This window comes from Balaenoptera acutorostrata, chromosome 9, assembly GCF_949987535.1.
Source record: "Balaenoptera acutorostrata chromosome 9, mBalAcu1.1, whole genome shotgun sequence".
In the NCBI taxonomy this organism is placed as follows: Eukaryota; Metazoa; Chordata; class Mammalia; order Artiodactyla; family Balaenopteridae; genus Balaenoptera; species Balaenoptera acutorostrata.
In genome coordinates, this window is record NC_080072.1 from 24,805,351 (window position 1) to 24,821,759 (window position 16,409).

Genomic DNA, 16,409 nt, shown 5'->3' on the forward strand with positions numbered 1-16,409 from the left:
GAAGTCGAGCACCCGAAGCTACCCCGCTAGTTATGGCAGAAACTACACCGGATCTGCAACTTTATGACTTTATGACTCTAAAGGTCAGAGATTTTTACTGAACTGCCTCTTGCCTGTATCTCCTTTCCCCTTCAATCTCAGGCATTAGCTGAGGATGCAGAGACGACACGATGTAGAAGATGCCAGACCGAAGCCTGGCCAGGAGCGGGTGGAGTTTAGAACCAGGTAACATATCTTTAGGGCATGGGGGAATTTATCCTGAAAGACTTGGGTGGGTGGGGAGTAACTTAACAACTGACCTTCTGTCTCTTCTACCTGACAGTCCTTAAAGATATTTAGAGATTTATTCTGCATTGTGTTGGAGCTTTGCCATTCCATCCAGTAGCCACCAGCCAGATGTGTCTATTTAAATTTAAGCTAATTCAAATGAAATAAAATTTAAAATTCACTTCTTAAGTCGAACTAGCCACATTATGAGTGCTCAGTCGCCACAAGTGATTAGTGGTTGTGTATTAGCACAAATGTGGAACGCTTTTGTCATCACAGAAAGTTATACTGGACACCTCTGCCGTAGAGGGCAGAAGGAGACTGGGTGGGCAGAGATTATAGTGAGCTACACTGCTACAGCTTTAAGATGATGGAACTCACCGATCACTTCCTCATGGAAGCCCATGTTTAACTCTCCCACCTCCACTTCAGCAATTAATGCTTTTCCACTTTTATCTTTTAACTGTAGTTCACATAACAGGGCCTGGCCCAGAGAATGTTCTCAATAAACATTAGCTGACTCAAATTCAAAAGGCCAATAGTGTCACAAAAGCTCAAGATTCTTGCAGAGAAGGGATGGTACCCTTTTCGTTTTAATGTCTTCCTCTTCTCTGCAGTGTTGACTGTCGTAGCCACCCCTCAAAAGAGGTTTGCTGAATAAATGAACGGCTGCTGTAGGCCTCTTATCTTCAACCAAACTTTCTTGGATGAAAATAGGATTCTGTATCCCTCTATAATGCAGTGCGCAAAGCAGAAAGGCCTCAGCCTTTTAAGAGGATTAGAAATGGGCTGGCGGCTTTAGAAACACACTGCACATTCAGGGGCCTGTGCAGCTGTTAACCACCCTTTAGCTACGTGGCAAATCTGTTTTTGATTATCAAATCAGGACATAGTAATTTACAGCATCCAAGCAGCTACTTTCCCTGTGAGACACTTGCCGTGCCAGATCCTGTGTGTCCCTGTTTGCCTGTTGCCAGGGTGACCACTGGTCTTGGGAGGAGGGGGAGGAAAGCAAGGGGGCCCATTTTTGCTGCAGACATGATGAGAAGCGACACAGGAGCTAACCAGCTACACCCTAGGGACTCCAGCTGCTTTGGGGACAACGGAGATGCTTCTCCAAGTTCTCCCCGACGCCGAGAGCATCTGAGGCCAGCGTTTCCATGGTGACATGCACAAAGCTTATGGACTGTATATGTGAGCAGAAGTGGTGCATTCTAGGGCCTGGAACAAAAGGATTGATTTCTGACAATAGGAAATTCATATTTAATTGAGCAAAAGTCATCTAGGAGAAAACACAGAAGCCGAGGGAAAGTATAAAGACTCTTTGTAAGGGCTCCCTCAAATCGCATTATTTAAATTCAACTAAAAAAAAAAAAAAAGCTCTTTCCATTTAGTCATGGGAGACTTCTAGGAGGTCTTTCAGATTTATTTTCCTAGTTTTTGTTCCTTATACAATTGGCTATCATGACTAATTTTTTTTTTTATTATGCCCTCAAAGGTACAGATAGCAACACAGCTATTCGACTTTAAAAGCACTTTCTTTAACTTGTACCAGTGTAAAACGACATTATTTGATTTCCTCCGATAAGTAGAGATACTGCATGGGCTGTAACATGGCAATGAAATGAGCTGTTTCTTGCTTTCCAAAAGCCAACAAGAAAGATTCTAGAATTTTCTCCAGGTCTTTCCCCAAATGGAGGGGCATTTTCTGGCCTGTATGTAAGTATATAAGATTCTTTTGCCTTATAAGAAGAAACCTCAAGGAATGTTTACCAAAGGTTAAATGTTCCTCTGCATTTGCTTGGAGAAAAATCGTGGCTCTTTAGAGCATCTTGAACAGGAAATTTAGAATTACACTTCTGGAATACCCCTGTGAAAGCTCATTTCCTCTGATGCTAGAATTACTGTTCTCCTTCACTTCATTTTAGGTAGCATTATTTCTAGAGCCTGGTCACAGCTCAATCAGGTATATGCGTTGTGTACATTCCAAAACGATAGGCCTTGGTTGAGGTAGGAGAGAGGGGACGTTTGACAGTATGAAAACAGCCCACATGCCAGTTCTAGGGAGCTGTCGTTTTTCAGACTTCCCTAAGGAAAGTTTTTTATTGTCTCATACACCTCAGTCTCAGGGAACTCTACCTAGGCCGTAACCTGAATCCTTTCAATGACAGCTTCCAGAAAGCAGAAAATACTGTCATTCCAAAAAAAAAAAAAAAACCCAGCAAATAAAAACACAAACCCAATGCCTGCTTTAGGTAAGGGTTCTAGAAGTTTCTAGGGGCCTCAGACAGGCTAAAGGGCCAACCCCTGAATCTCTATATAGCGTTTTTGTGCACTATGAATTCACAATAAATATGTGTTTAATGAATCAATGAATGAGTATATCTTTTATGTCTTCCTGGTGAGATATTGCACAACTTTCATCACATAGAGTCTCCATGGGCTTAACCCCCCCAAAATTAAGAACCACAAAAAAGTCAACCACTATTTAAAAGCAGAAGTCCAAATAATCACAGTCTCCTTTATCTAAGGAGTATGCCAGAGCAGAGCTTCTTAAACTGTACTGTCCACATGAATCCCTTAGGTCTTATCAAAACACAGACTCTGATACAGGAGGTCTGGGGTAGGGCCTGAGATGCTGCCTTTCTAACAAGCTTCCAGGGCGTGGAGGCTGCTGGTCCCAGGGGCTACACTCTGAGCAGCAAGGACATATCACCTAAGGCTTCTTATTTTTAGATTAAAGTATGGTTGACTTACAATATTCTATTAGTCCCAGGTATACAACATAGTAATTCGATATTTTTATAGATTGTACTCCATATAAAGTTAATATAAAATATTGGCTATATTCCCAGTGTTGTACAATATATCCTTGTAGCTTATCTGTTTTATACTTAGTAGTTATACAGCCCAAGTTTAAATGATGCCCTTTCAAAGTTGAAGGCCCGGAGGAGCATCCCCTTACCTTCTCCTACTGTTGACAGCAATGCAAACTGCAAGAATCAAAGCCAGGGCCAGGAGAGATGCCAAGATGATCAGCCATTCTGGTGGGAAGCAAAAGATATCCATGAACTTGGGAAATAAGCTTGTGAAAACAGAAATGCACTTTATAAATTGACCTGGTCCAAAAAAGAATTACAGCCAGCTCTATACATGGGTCCAACCAAAGGTCCAGTCAATAGCCAGATAATACTGGAAGAACCATTTTGCTATAGGTCTTTGCCCAACAGGACTCTTGTTTTCATCTCTAATCATCAGTCAAGATTTCCAAGTCCTCCCAAGAAAAACACGTTTCCAAAAATGTGTAGAATGACCTGTGGAAACTTGTAGATGCCTTTGGTGCAATGTTATTAAATATTAAAGGAACATCCCTTAAAAGGAACATTCCTTTCCTATATGAGAGCATTCACCTTACATTTTATTAAAGAACAAAAATGGAGGCCACTAGAGGGTGGGAAAAAGGACATTCCTGTGTGTGTAGGGCGGGGTCATTTGGCAAAACTTGTCAAAATCCTTCAAGATATACAGCCTTTGATCCATCATTAACACTTCTAGGAATATATAGAACTTCAGACTTAGCTATAAAGATGTTAATTACTGTGCTATTTGTGATAGTAAAGTTGGAAACAACCTACTATCCAACAGTTAGGGACTGGTTAAACGAATTAGGGTACATCCATTGTATTGTGTACTAAGATACAGGGGAAGAGTATTTAATGACATTGGAAAGCTGTAGCCAACCAGTTGGGAATGTAGTTTACTAAACAGTGTGTATAATTACATGTTTGTATAGAAATTAGATTGAAAAATAACAGAAAGGACATACATGAAAATGGTAACCATGGTATTTCTGGATGGTGAGGTAGATAATAAGGGATTTATATTTTTACCCTTTTGTTTAGCTGTATTTTCAAAAATGTCCCCAAAAATTAATGTATCACTTGTAGACCAATAAAATGCTATTTATATGTTTTAAAACCAAGCTTTAGTAGGATTAAAATATGACTTGACAATTTGCAAGTCAATTGCAAAGTGGGCCATATATCCTCGCAATGAACTAAAGCTTAAGGAACAAGAAAAATGGGAAGCCATTCACTGGCCATTCTTCTTTGGGAAGCTTGATTCTCCTCTGATTTCCTGCTCAGTACTGACTCTGTCTGACCTCTCCCTGGTTAGGTGAGTTTGGGGAAGGAGGTAGAGTTAGGAGGTGGGGAGGCTGACAGGACGTTACCATTTCTGTTCTTTTCCCAGGTTTCTAGCCATGAGATGCTCCATATTCACTCTCACTAGAGCTGGGGAAAATCTTGCTGCCTGATTATAGCAAATTGCATCCCACCCACCCACCCCCTCAGCCCGCTCCCCCTCTCCACGTGCTCTGCTCAGGTAAGCCGAGGTAAGGGGACGCGGGCCATACCACGTTCTTCCCTCTCCCCAAGGGAGGCTCAGTCTGGAGACCTCTGAAGTTAAAAGAGTAATTTACAACCCTAGGAAAAACCTTCCTTTATTGTAAAAGAGAGTTAAAAGTTAAAAGAGTAATTTACAACCCTAGGAAAAACCTTCCTTTATTGTAATCCCCCTTTACAAATGCCCAGTTTTGAGCCCAAGTCAAATAAAGAATTTGCCTCAAATGCCTTAAATCCTGATGCTCAAGGGAGCCAGTGGCCCAGCCTCCTCACTGCACATCACACATTCTGAAACTTTCTTCTGTCTGGATCAGTAAAGACTGTCCCTCGAGAAAAAGTAGTTTTTCTTTTAGTTTTTATGCCAGAAGAATATTCTCACTCCGCCTAACATGACCCTTGTATCTCCCCATTGTCTGCAATGCAAGGGGAAATTTACACGCTTCTCCCCAAACCCGGAAGTAAAGAGATGACTGGGATAGGAAGGGTCAGGGGATGACAACGAGCCCCTGGGGTGATCACTCATTTGGGAAGGAAGCTGTAGTAACTAACATGACGCTTCTTTGGGACAGACCAGGGACAGGTCTAAATATGAGCTCAGTCAATCTATGGGACCGAGGAAAAAAGGAATGTTCCATCCTTTCCCACCAAGAGGCTGTAGTGCTCTCATTCACCCTTTAGCTTGAAAAGAGGAGCCATCAGGTTCAAGGTTAGACATGTAGGAGAATACGCCTTCCAGCTGGTCTCTGCTTCCTTTCTGGGACATTCAGAGAGACCCGCTTTCAGCGTTATTTTCCCTTCACAGCTCAAAACTCACCTGGAATTTGAGGTTTCCGCATAGGACCTGAGGTTGTGTTGATCCCACGTTCCTGACTCCCACTTGAGTGCCCTAAAGAGAAAAACAACATCTCTCAACCAAAGTTTGGCACGCATCACCACAAGTTCCTTACAGAGTAGCACATAAGGCCAGTCTCTACGTGCTGCATCACTGTAAAGCTATTTATAGATTCAAGCCACAGACATTTATAATGTGTTGCATGAAAAAACACCTCCCCAGAAAAACTCGGTTTGATTAAGGTTTGGAAATGTTATTTTTCTACAAGAGCATGAGAATTCTCAGCAGCAGTACTATGCAGTGTTTAAGAGGCTGTAAAGCAGGACAGCCTTGGATTCAAGCCCTACCTCTGTCTCTTGCCAGCAACATCTGCTGGGTCAAGTCATCCCTCTCTAGGTCTCAGTTTTCTCACTCATAAAATGGGGTAATAGTAGAATCCACTTCATCATTTTACAGAGGTTTAAAGAAGTGCACAAGAATGGTAATTGTGTGCGGTTACTGTAATAGGGAAGAACCTCTGTTTCTATTACAAGTCAATCACTAAAGGGATGTTACCTATAAGCTTAAATTATACATAGTGGCCCTTCTCTGGGAACCCTGCCTCCCAGGGAATGAGCATTATGGTAAAATATCTTTGTTTCACTCATAGGAAGCACTCTGATCAGCCTCACCTGTGAAGGACTGCAGGAAGGAAGAAACTAACACATCCCCTCCGGAGGCTGACCGGAAACCAGGAAAAGTTTGACTTTATTCCCTCCTCTTTTAGGATAAAAGAAGCCTGAATTCTAACTCAGGCAAGGTCGTTCTTTGGGACACCAGTCCGTCTTCTCGGCCTGTGGGCTTTCTGAATAAAGTCACTATTCCTGACCCCAACACCTCATCTCTTCATTAATTGGCCTGTCATGCAGCGGCCAGTACGAGCTTGCACACAGTAGCATTACAATTTTCTGTTTTTAATTTAGGACCTTGCTACCCTGGACCAGCAACGTCACGTGGGAGCTTGCCGGGAATACAGAGTCTTAGGCCTCATCCCAAACCTCAGAATCCTCATTTTTAACAAGATCCCTCGGGGATTCAAATGCTCCAGGTTGTCGAAAACAAATCTAGGGCTTCCCTGGTGGTGCAGTGGTTGAGAATCTGCCTGCTAATGCAGGGGACACGGGTTCGAGCCCTGGTCTGGGAAGATCCCACATGCCACGGAGCGACTAGGCCCGTGAGCCACAATTGCTGAGCCTGCGCGTCTGGAGCCTGTGCTCCGCAACGGGAGAGGCCGCGACAGTGAGAGGCCCGTGCACCGCGATGAAGAGTGGCCCCAACTCGCCGCAACTGGAGAAAGCCCTCGCACAGAAACGAAGACCCAACACAGCACCCCCCCAAAAAATAAATAAATAAAAAATTTAAAAAAATGTTATAAAAAAAAGAAAACAAATCTAAAAACCACGTCCAATATCTTCAATAGGTATAAATATAGGTATTAAAAAATAAGGATTTGGGGTGGGAGGGGCAATAGCCCCTTCTCTCTGTGAAAAATCACCCTAAGGAGAGTGCCTGTTAATATATTCCCGAAACATGCATTGCTTAGAAGACAACATTTTCTACTGCTACAAAACCAAATAAGGAGACAAATAAAGGATCTCAAACTGGAAGGAACAGGAAGTATCACAAGATAAAGAATCCACAAGTCAGAACGGGAGGTTCATCAAAATGAGGGAGGAATTATGTTTTAAAAGAAACTTCTAAGACATCTTGTGAAGGACACTCACCCAAATGAAAGTTTTGGTTTGTGTGTGTGTGTGTGTGTGTGTGTGTGTGTGTGTTGTGCTTCCTCCACTGCTTCAAAGCGAAATGTGAAAAATTCCCACTAAAATCAACTCTTTTTCCCTACCCAGTAGGACCCCACTGCAGAATCCTGAAGGCTTCCAAGGGAAGAAAAAAATCCAAGGAAGTCTGTTTGGTTAATCAATGAATGGAGATGGCCAGGTCTTAAATGGTCTTTTCTCAGAGGGTCAAACTGTAGACTGTGCATACGGGACTCTGAAATTTTGATGGCTGTGGTTATTTTGGGTAGAATGGCTCCTGTTTATGCAATTTGATGTTCTTGTTAAACTCAAAATGGAGCAAAACAAAGTCTACCAGACATCTGGCTGTTTCAGCAGGCCATTTTGACAGTGGCCTTTTACTTTACAAACCTCAGAAGGAGTCCAAGGGGCTTCCTCTAGCTGCCTCCCAGAGGCCTTGGTCATTATTGGCAGGTGTTTGCCTGTACAGGTCATGGGATACTGGCCTTCTAAACTAGAGCTCCTTGCCTTGAAAACCACCTAAGAGGCACAGCCACTCTCGCTGGTCTTTCTCTGACTCATAGCAGCCTTTGATATTTGAATGGGAGGCCACTAATGGATCATAATCTCTATTTTGATTTTCAAAAAAGTGCTCCCAGCAAGGAAAGATCTGGGTGTGTGTACAACCAGATGAAACCTCCCCTTTGAACAATACACACCTGCACAGGAGGCAAACAAAAGAGACTGCTCCCGCCCACCTGATTCTCACTTCAAGCGAGAGCCGAAGAAGATGGGAGAAGATGCACAAGACACAGCAGGCCGCCTGGCCTGGTGCCCTAGAGGCCTGCAAATCTAGCCCGGGTAGGGCTGGCTGGGGAAGTTCTGCAAAGAGGGATGCTTGACAGTGCAGCTCGGATGTGAGATCCCATCTAAGACATATGCACAGAGATCATTCAACTGGCTCTGACTGTGAGGAAAAAGTCTAAGACAGTGCTTCTCAAACTTCAATATACTTACAAACCACCTAGTGGGAGGGGTGGGGTAGGCCTAGTTAAACTGCAGCTCTCGATTCAGCTGGTCTGGGATGACTGGGGAGTCTGCATCTCCAGCCGGCTCTTAGGTGATGTCCCTGCTGGTCCAGGGACCACACTTGGAGTGGCTGGGGTCTCTTGATTTTAAAGAGCACTTCCTTTTAGTCAGAGATCCGTATCATTTCCAAAACACTTTCAAATTCCTGATACCACGTGCTCTTCACAAGAACTCTAGGAGGTAACGGAGGCCAGTGCTCTGATCTCCTTTTTACCAATAAATTGAAGCTGGGAAAGGCTAACTGCCCCACCCAAGGCCCCCAGAGAGCTTGGGACTTCTGTCTTTATTTTAGGAGCATTTCTACTAGGCCCTTACATCCCTGTGCTCTTACAGTATAGGTTATTACTGAAGCCACCATGTAAATATCCATCTTCATATTTGCTGTAAGTGTGTGAATCTTCAAGCCTGGAAGTAACCCTACTCCCACTTGGGCAGGAAGGGGAGGACAATAGTTCATATGGCTTACCTGGTTTGCATGGGGTCACCTGGACCGGTGACTCTCAGGGAGACCACAGTGAGACGGCACTGGCAGAACCTTTCAGTAGCCCCAGCGTCAGTGGTCACAAGTCAACCTGCCTTATGGTCTACTTTTGCTGTCTGGAGTAATGTTTCTAGGGGTGTGATCATTACAGTAATTACGGCAGTAATGATGGTCATGACAGGGTACTTTCTGCAGATCCTGCTTCTAGAGGCAATACGAGACCTCTGGGCTTGAAACCTGGCTCCACCACTCAGCTCACTAGTTATGTTAACTCAGCCAGGTTGCTTAGCCTCTCTGAGCCTCAGTTTCCTCATCTGTAATATTGAGATAATAATAGTACTGACATAATTAAACAAGTTAATAATAGATGAAACATATGAAATCACTGATATTTGACTGTTGACCTACAGAAATGGCAGTTTCATATGGTCCAACCTAATACATGTAAAGTGTTTAGAACAATGCCACCAGAACACAGTAAATTCTCAATAAAGGCTAGCTATTATGCCACGTTCGGGGAGGGGAGGTTATGCTAAATGCTTTACAAGTATACATCATTTAGTCTTTAAAACAATGCCCTGTGACAATTATTATTATCCCAATTTTATTGGTTAGGAAATCGAGTCTCAGATCCTTTAAACAAGGTCTCTCGTTAGCATGTGGAGGAGTTGGAATCAAACCCAGGCCATTCTTTCTCCAAAGCCCATGTTCTTAATCGCTCTGGCGTAATGCAATGTTAAACTGGGTGCCTGCTTGAATTCTTCCTGATCCTTTCAGATGGAAGAACTTTCTTGAAAGCAGTAGTTCTCAAAGTGGAGTCCCTGTCCCAGCAGAATCAGCATCACCAGAGAACTTATTAGAAATACAAATGCTTGGGCTCCACCCCAGACCTACCGAATCGGAGACTTTAAGGATAAGGCCCAGTCATGTAGTTTAATAAGCCCTCCCCATGATTGTGATGCATGCAAAGAACGTATGAGAACCACTCTTCAGGAGACACTGACTCATACTTCATTAATAATCAGCAGGTTCAACGACAATAGCAATAAATGACTAAAGCAGCTCAAACTCACCAGCTGATTCGGATCCTTGAGTTGTATAGGACCTTCCGCTGGGGTCACGGGATAAGTCTTGGTCTTCTGCAAGGAGCAATAAAGGGAGGTTCAGTACTTTGTGCTCAGTTACACTGCCATCTGCTTTTCCCCACGTGTGCATTTTTACACAGCCCATCACAACGTTTAGCCTTTTAAAGGTAGCCAAAAACAATGACAAAGGAGCTTTGAATGGGTCCACGATATGAAATATTGTTCATTGCTTCATCTACTGATGAGTGGTCTAGAGCTCTAATCAAAATTTTAAAAACTGGGACAGCACAGACCTGCAAGGATGACCATAGGAAGTGTGGCTTTAGTAAAAATCCCCAAACTGTAACACTCTACCAAAAATATTATGAGGTCTTGGCAAGTGTGAGGTGGGGAATTGATACTGTGTCTTTGAAATAAGGACTATATGCTTTGGATTATGACAAACGTGATCACTGCGAATGCGTGTACTCTGTGACTTAGCGCATGAGACATTTAAAGAGATTTCTCTGAGGCAGGAAATAGAAAAAGGTTTTGGTGTGCAATAAAGAATCTTGGGGTTGAATCATGTAAGGATTCAAAGAGAAAAGTCAACTGCTTATTTAGAGAAAAAGAGTCTGAAAATAAGTGAAAAAGAAATGGAGAGGTGATAACTAACACGCACGTAGCTAAGGTGCGCCTGGTTATTAGACTATGTTCCAAATAATATTTCTCAAAAATTAAATCTGTATTTTTAACACCAAGAGTTACTATAATCCCATCTTCTCAAACATCCATCACCAAAAGGCTTTAGATTGAGGCAAGTTTATGAATTGCTAAAATCTGGATCCACAGGTCAAATCTTGGGTTCAGCATATGGAAACTCTCGATCTTCTCCCTCCTCCCCACACATTTTCCAAAACTGTAATGGAATCTTAAAGCAAAACAACACAGGACAATAGTTCATAAAATGGTTATGGTCACCCATTATGAAAGGTTCTTAAAAGGAATACACAGTAATCTGATCTTCACCATGTCCTTGTTTAGACAAGGCAGACATAGGTGACCTGTAATCTATTATGTAATTGTACGGGGGAGATAGATTGCTTTGTTCCTCGGCTGATGGTTAGAAAAACTGAAAACAGCATTTGCTGAAATGCTGAACACCAATACCCCCAATACCACCACCACCATCACCATTATCACCACCACCACAATTCCAGATGTTTTCATTCTTAACATCAAGCAAAAAGATGGAGAAAAAAAATGTATGGGAGGAAATGAGCCTTATCTGAGTGTTCTGGAAGAAAACCAAGGGTGATAGATCATTTAATCCACGGATAACCATGGAAAATCTGTCTGTACCACCACAGAATGTAGAAGGAATCAGGGTATGTAAATATCAATTTTGTAGAAAGTATTTTATTTACTAACAAATAGACTATGTAATCCTTCGAGGCTACTGTAACTATTAAAATTGCCATTTAAAATTTAAATTCATTTGGCTGCATAAAGGGCTCTATTTTGCCAAAAGAAACCAGGCAGTGCTCTAAGATTAATTTCTCCAGAAGAATACTGACACTGCTGCTAGGAATTTTTAATAACTGAGGGCAGACCTATGCTGAATAAAGAACCAATGGATGTAAGGGCTTTTGTCTTGCCAATACTGTCGAGGTTAGTATATTTTTTAAAGATTTATTTATTTTTGGCTGCATTGGGTCCTCATTGCTGTGAGTGGGCTTTCTCTAGTTGCTGCGAGTGGGGGCTACTCTTCATTGCGGTACACAGGCTTCTCATTGTGGTGGCTTCTCTTGTTGTGGAGCACGGGCTCTGGGCATGTGGGCTTCAGTAGTTGTGGCTCACCAGCTCTAGAGCGCAGGCTCAGTAGTTGCGGCGCACGGGCTTAGTTGCTCTGTGGCATGTGGGATCTTCCCGGACCAGGGCTCGAACCCGTGTCCCCTGCATTGGCAGGCAGATTCTTAACCACTGCACCACCAGGGAAGCCCGAGGTTAGTATTTTTTAAAACTGTTTTCCTTGAAGCCCTGGGATGGGCAGCCCAAGCATGTGGGCTCTAGGTTAGAGGCCAAGTACGTGGCATTCTCATTCTGGGTTTTCTGTCCCACATAAAGTCACAGTATCACAGCTGTTATCTGTTTTACACATTGGGTTCTCATAAGATTTATTCTTCTTTTGAGAGGGAGGGGGATGGGAAAAGACATATGCTATTATATATATATACACACACATATGCTACCATATATACATGTTTAAAATCATGAATCTTTAATATCCCTTAATGGTTGAATGGTAAGAACATTTGAACAGTTGGCACCAGGAAGAGAGAGTTCAATTTTAGTTTCTTAGCCAGGGTATTTTGCAGTTTCCTTTTCTTCAATGTTAGTTTCTTAATGCAAACAGAGAAACAAAAGTGGAAGCAGGGAGGATTGCTAGTTCCATGTGTAACTTAATTGAATAAGTCATCTTCAGTCATCTCTTTGCCATCACAACAAGAGAAAGGGTGTCTACTCATTAATAGTAGATTGAATCATATAGTTTTAAGTGTACAACAGAGTTAGAAGAGGTTATCCATAAGCCCTTCACCAAAAGTAAAATTCACCAATCCATCACCAATAAAAGAGAATTTCAGAGCAAAGAGATTAGTATATGGAAATTATTCACAAGTTGGGTAAAACCTTACTACATTGGCAGCATATATCAGTTGAATCAAATGAAATTGATACTTGACTACTTTTACTTACAAAAATATCCACTTCATATGGTTCAACTAAATATATCACAAGATCAGGAAGAAGACAAAGAAAGAAATTCTGCCGTAACAACCAAGTCACAAAATATAAATGGAAATTTCACAGGCAAATGAAAACATTATCTAAAATAAATCTATTGCACTAGAATGATGATCTGTGTGAAAGCCATTCCCATGCTACGAATCAGTCTAATCACAGCCTACACAGAAGAAATCCCCTATATGAAAGGATGTGTTGTTTCTCCCTATAGAGAAAGCAAACCAGATAACAAATGGCCAAATTACCTGGTAAAGAAAGATCAACATTAGAAGTAGACTCTCCAACAATAGTAACTTCAGTAACTTCAGGGGACCCAGTCTTAGCAGGGGTCACTGGGATGAGGGTTCTGTATTCATTTGTGTCTGGAGAATAAGGAGTATAACCTTCCACTGAAGTAGTTGAGTCTTCAGGAAGATTTCCACCTCTTCTGCCACCTCTGTCATCATTCCTATCTGTGTGGAGGTGGAATCAATGGTAAACCCACATTTATAAGACCACCACCAATTGTGTGCTTGTCTTCTGAACGTGAAATTGCTGCAAAAGCTTTCCACTTGTTATTTGTGAACATGGAGCAAAAGACAGTGTGGTTTGTTACACTATTGAACAGAATCAATATTTTGCAATCAATACCGCCTGGATATCATTCAATGGAAGAGATTTCGGTGATCCTAATATCTAGAAGAGACACCTGTTGCATCATCTACCTGGCTTGTTAAAATAAGGTTTATGCCACTAGAACTGTTACCTTGAAGTCAACTCGGGTACTAGATAATCTTGAGCTCTTACTCAATTGGACCCACCTTTGATGAAGTGGAAGAAACAAGCTATTGAGCTGAAAGGTAAAATTATGCTCCCTGCAACTGGAAGAGCAAGTGCAAAGTTTCAAAGACGTTGAGGCTCTGATTATTCTTTCCTTTGCCAGAGGGCACTGCTTCTTGGTCACCAGCACCATGGATTTATGGTCCAGAGGATAAATGTCAAAATAATATTATTAATGCAAGGAAAATAGAGAGTGATATAATTCAGATCTTTCCACCAAATCATACATAAGCGATCTGTTATTTTTAAACAAAGCCACTAACTCTGGAGTTTAAGAAACCCAAACTTTAAGATTAAAAAAATATAGTTTGCATTTAATATACAACGGCTTCTAAGAGATCTACAAAGCAGAAGAATCAGAGAACAATCACCAGCCACGACTTCTGATCGGGGTAAGAGCACAACAGCCAACTGATGCACCTCCACCAAAGACACTGCAAAAGCACCCAGAGTTCATTGACTTTTTTTCAATAGCTGAAGCCACCTGGGCTTTACAGTCCTTACTGCTAGATGTTGGAGTAGCAGTCATGGGATGGTCTTTGTCTTCTTCCAAGCCTCCATGTGATGTAGAGAAGCTCTGAGTATCACTCTGTTCTGTTTCAATGAGGGATGAATTCAGTATTAATTCGTAGTCATGAAACAAACCCTCTGGTATCTGCTGACAGGGAGGATCTAATATAGTGGTGTCAGATGGGTAGATGCATAGGAATACCAAGGTTTGTGCACACCATTCTCCTCTGATTGATAGAAATGCACAACAGAATTCTGCTTTGCCCCTAGTTGGCTCTGTTTTTCAGTATAACAAACAAGGTAAAGTGCCAAGGTGAAATCTGGGCCAAAACTTTGCCCACCCTGGATCATCCCGGCCCAATTATAGCATTGCTTCCTGTCACTCAGGAAAATCAGAGAACACAGAGACAAAGAAAAAGGAACGTTTGAATCCCAGTGTTCCTATCAACCATCAAGAGCACCTTAGCTGTGTGTCAAGAAGTGTGACTATAGGAAGAATAAACACGATCATAACAGGTAGTATACATGTAACCGCAAAAGAGGAAGAAGTTCATCAAGAATAACTTGCTCAAGTAACTCAGATCAAATTTATACAAGGAAACACTTAAGTCTCTTCTAAAGAACATTAAATTAAGTTACCATTGTACTCAGTTATTAGGTTTTTGATCTCATCTGTGGATGAGAATTCTCATCACTGCACTGAAATGCCAGGAAACGCTTGTCTGGGCAAACACAGGGTCCTCACTGATATATATCAATTTCAGGTTGAACCGTTGCCCATATCTGAAATGGCTTTCATTGTTTTGAGTTAGTTTTTTTTGTGTGTTCTTCTAAGAAAGGGACTGACCTCTGAGTTACAGGTGCAAGCACTCCATAAAGCACACCACTAAGCCATGTCCACCACCAAGTAAATATTACAACCAGGAGAGAGACCGTCACCAAATCCCAAACCCAACATCAGAACAAAAGTCAACAGGGACATAAAGTAGGATAAAGTAGGAATATGAGACCCTCCATTGGCAAGGACCATTTTAAGGCTTATCTGCATCTCCTTTGATGCTTAACACTGGGTTATTTACATTCTTGACAATTAACACGTGCTTGCTGATTTTTCCCTTTGCCTAAAAGGGCTCACATGAAAAGACTCTGCCCATTATGTGTAGCAAACAGTGAAATGAGGCCCTCTTAATTCTGGATTTCTTTCATATTCAGTCAAGAAATTATGAATGACTTTATGGAGATCTCTAGGATAGCCCTGTATCTGTGGTGGACATTAAGGCTACTAGAAGTTTAGCATTGTTTCTACCAGATGTTTAGTGATAGGAAGAGATATAGCAAATGTTCCTCTTTTGTTCCCAGGCCCTGCAACCTACGTCAATTGTCAACAACATGCCTTGCTCCTCCTCTGTGGGCTGATGTGATTTCCCTACTCTCTGTGATTATCTGGCCCCAAATCATGTTTTTACAACCATTGAAAAAGGCTATCCCTCTTCTGCCTTGATTGAAAGATGGGAATCAAAAGGAGCTGGTCAGTTAAAGCATAGAGACACCACTGTGCTAGCTATGGTCTTGAATTTCACTGACATAACTACTCAGAAAAGGAAAATCAAGTGGAATGGAGTCCCACATCCTTTTTTTTATGTTTTAACATAAAGTCATTGAATGTGGAAAGCACCACAAATGAAGGTATAATCAGATTTAAAGAACCATCAAGAAAATATAGAAAATGAAGACAGCGTTTATTTTCTGAGCTGAGCTGAGCCACGTAGCACTGAATGTGCTGTCCCATCACCAAGCCCTGAATGTGCTGTCCCATCACCAAGCCCAAGCCCTGCATCGGGGCTGAGGAGAGCAAGAGCTGAAGCAGGAATACAGATCAATAGAGACCGAGTGTCATTATCCTTACGAGTTGTCACTGAAAGAGGTCCTGTCCTGTCCAAGTCTTCCACCAAACCTGTGTTTGGATCTGCAGAAGGCTGAAGCGTTGTTGTACTATGGCTGGTGTCCATATCTGAAGGAATTAAATCAGCGTTATTGCTTGATTTCCTAACTACTATCTGAGGGTTGTTTATGGCCTAGAGACAAATTATTCTTATATTCAAACCTGTATAAAAGGAAAGAAAGCACATACTGATTCACGTCTCCAGAATTGAAATGGATTATCATCTCTCCAAAAGAGTATCCCAAGAAGTAACTGGTTTTCATTTAAAGGCTGAGTTGTACAAAAGCTACAATTTTTGTTCTTTTTTTTCTGAATCTGGAAGAATGCTAAATGAGCACATGATGGGTCTCCCAAGCCTTGCAGACAGATGGAAATATAACCCACGTGTGACTTGTCCCATTCTACACAAGTGATCTGAC

The 16,409-nt window shown here is 41.9% G+C and overlaps 1 protein-coding gene across 20 annotated transcripts in view; it reads right to left on the reverse strand.

The window, feature by feature from the left end:
* The window catches only part of CD44 (CD44 molecule (Indian blood group)), an 88,290-nt gene that overhangs the window by 3,634 nt on the left and 68,247 nt on the right, over positions 1 to 16,409 (reverse strand). For 13 of the 20 annotated variants that reach the window (XM_028166241.2, XM_007181068.2, XM_057551998.1 and 10 more), the window contains 6 exons: positions 15,955 to 16,059; positions 14,043 to 14,132; positions 12,965 to 13,171; positions 9,924 to 9,989; positions 5,485 to 5,556; positions 3,233 to 3,311 (listed from right to left, as the gene is read on the reverse strand). In XM_028166241.2, the coding sequence (XP_028022042.1) occupies positions 3,233 to 3,311; positions 5,485 to 5,556; positions 9,924 to 9,989; positions 12,965 to 13,171; positions 14,043 to 14,132; positions 15,955 to 16,059 (619 nt within the window). The remainder of the gene's footprint in view (positions 1 to 3,232; positions 3,312 to 5,484; positions 5,557 to 9,923; positions 9,990 to 12,964; positions 13,172 to 14,042; positions 14,133 to 15,954; positions 16,060 to 16,409) is intronic. The other 7 variants (XM_057552005.1, XM_057552008.1, XM_007181077.2 and 4 more) reach the window with 4 other exon arrangements.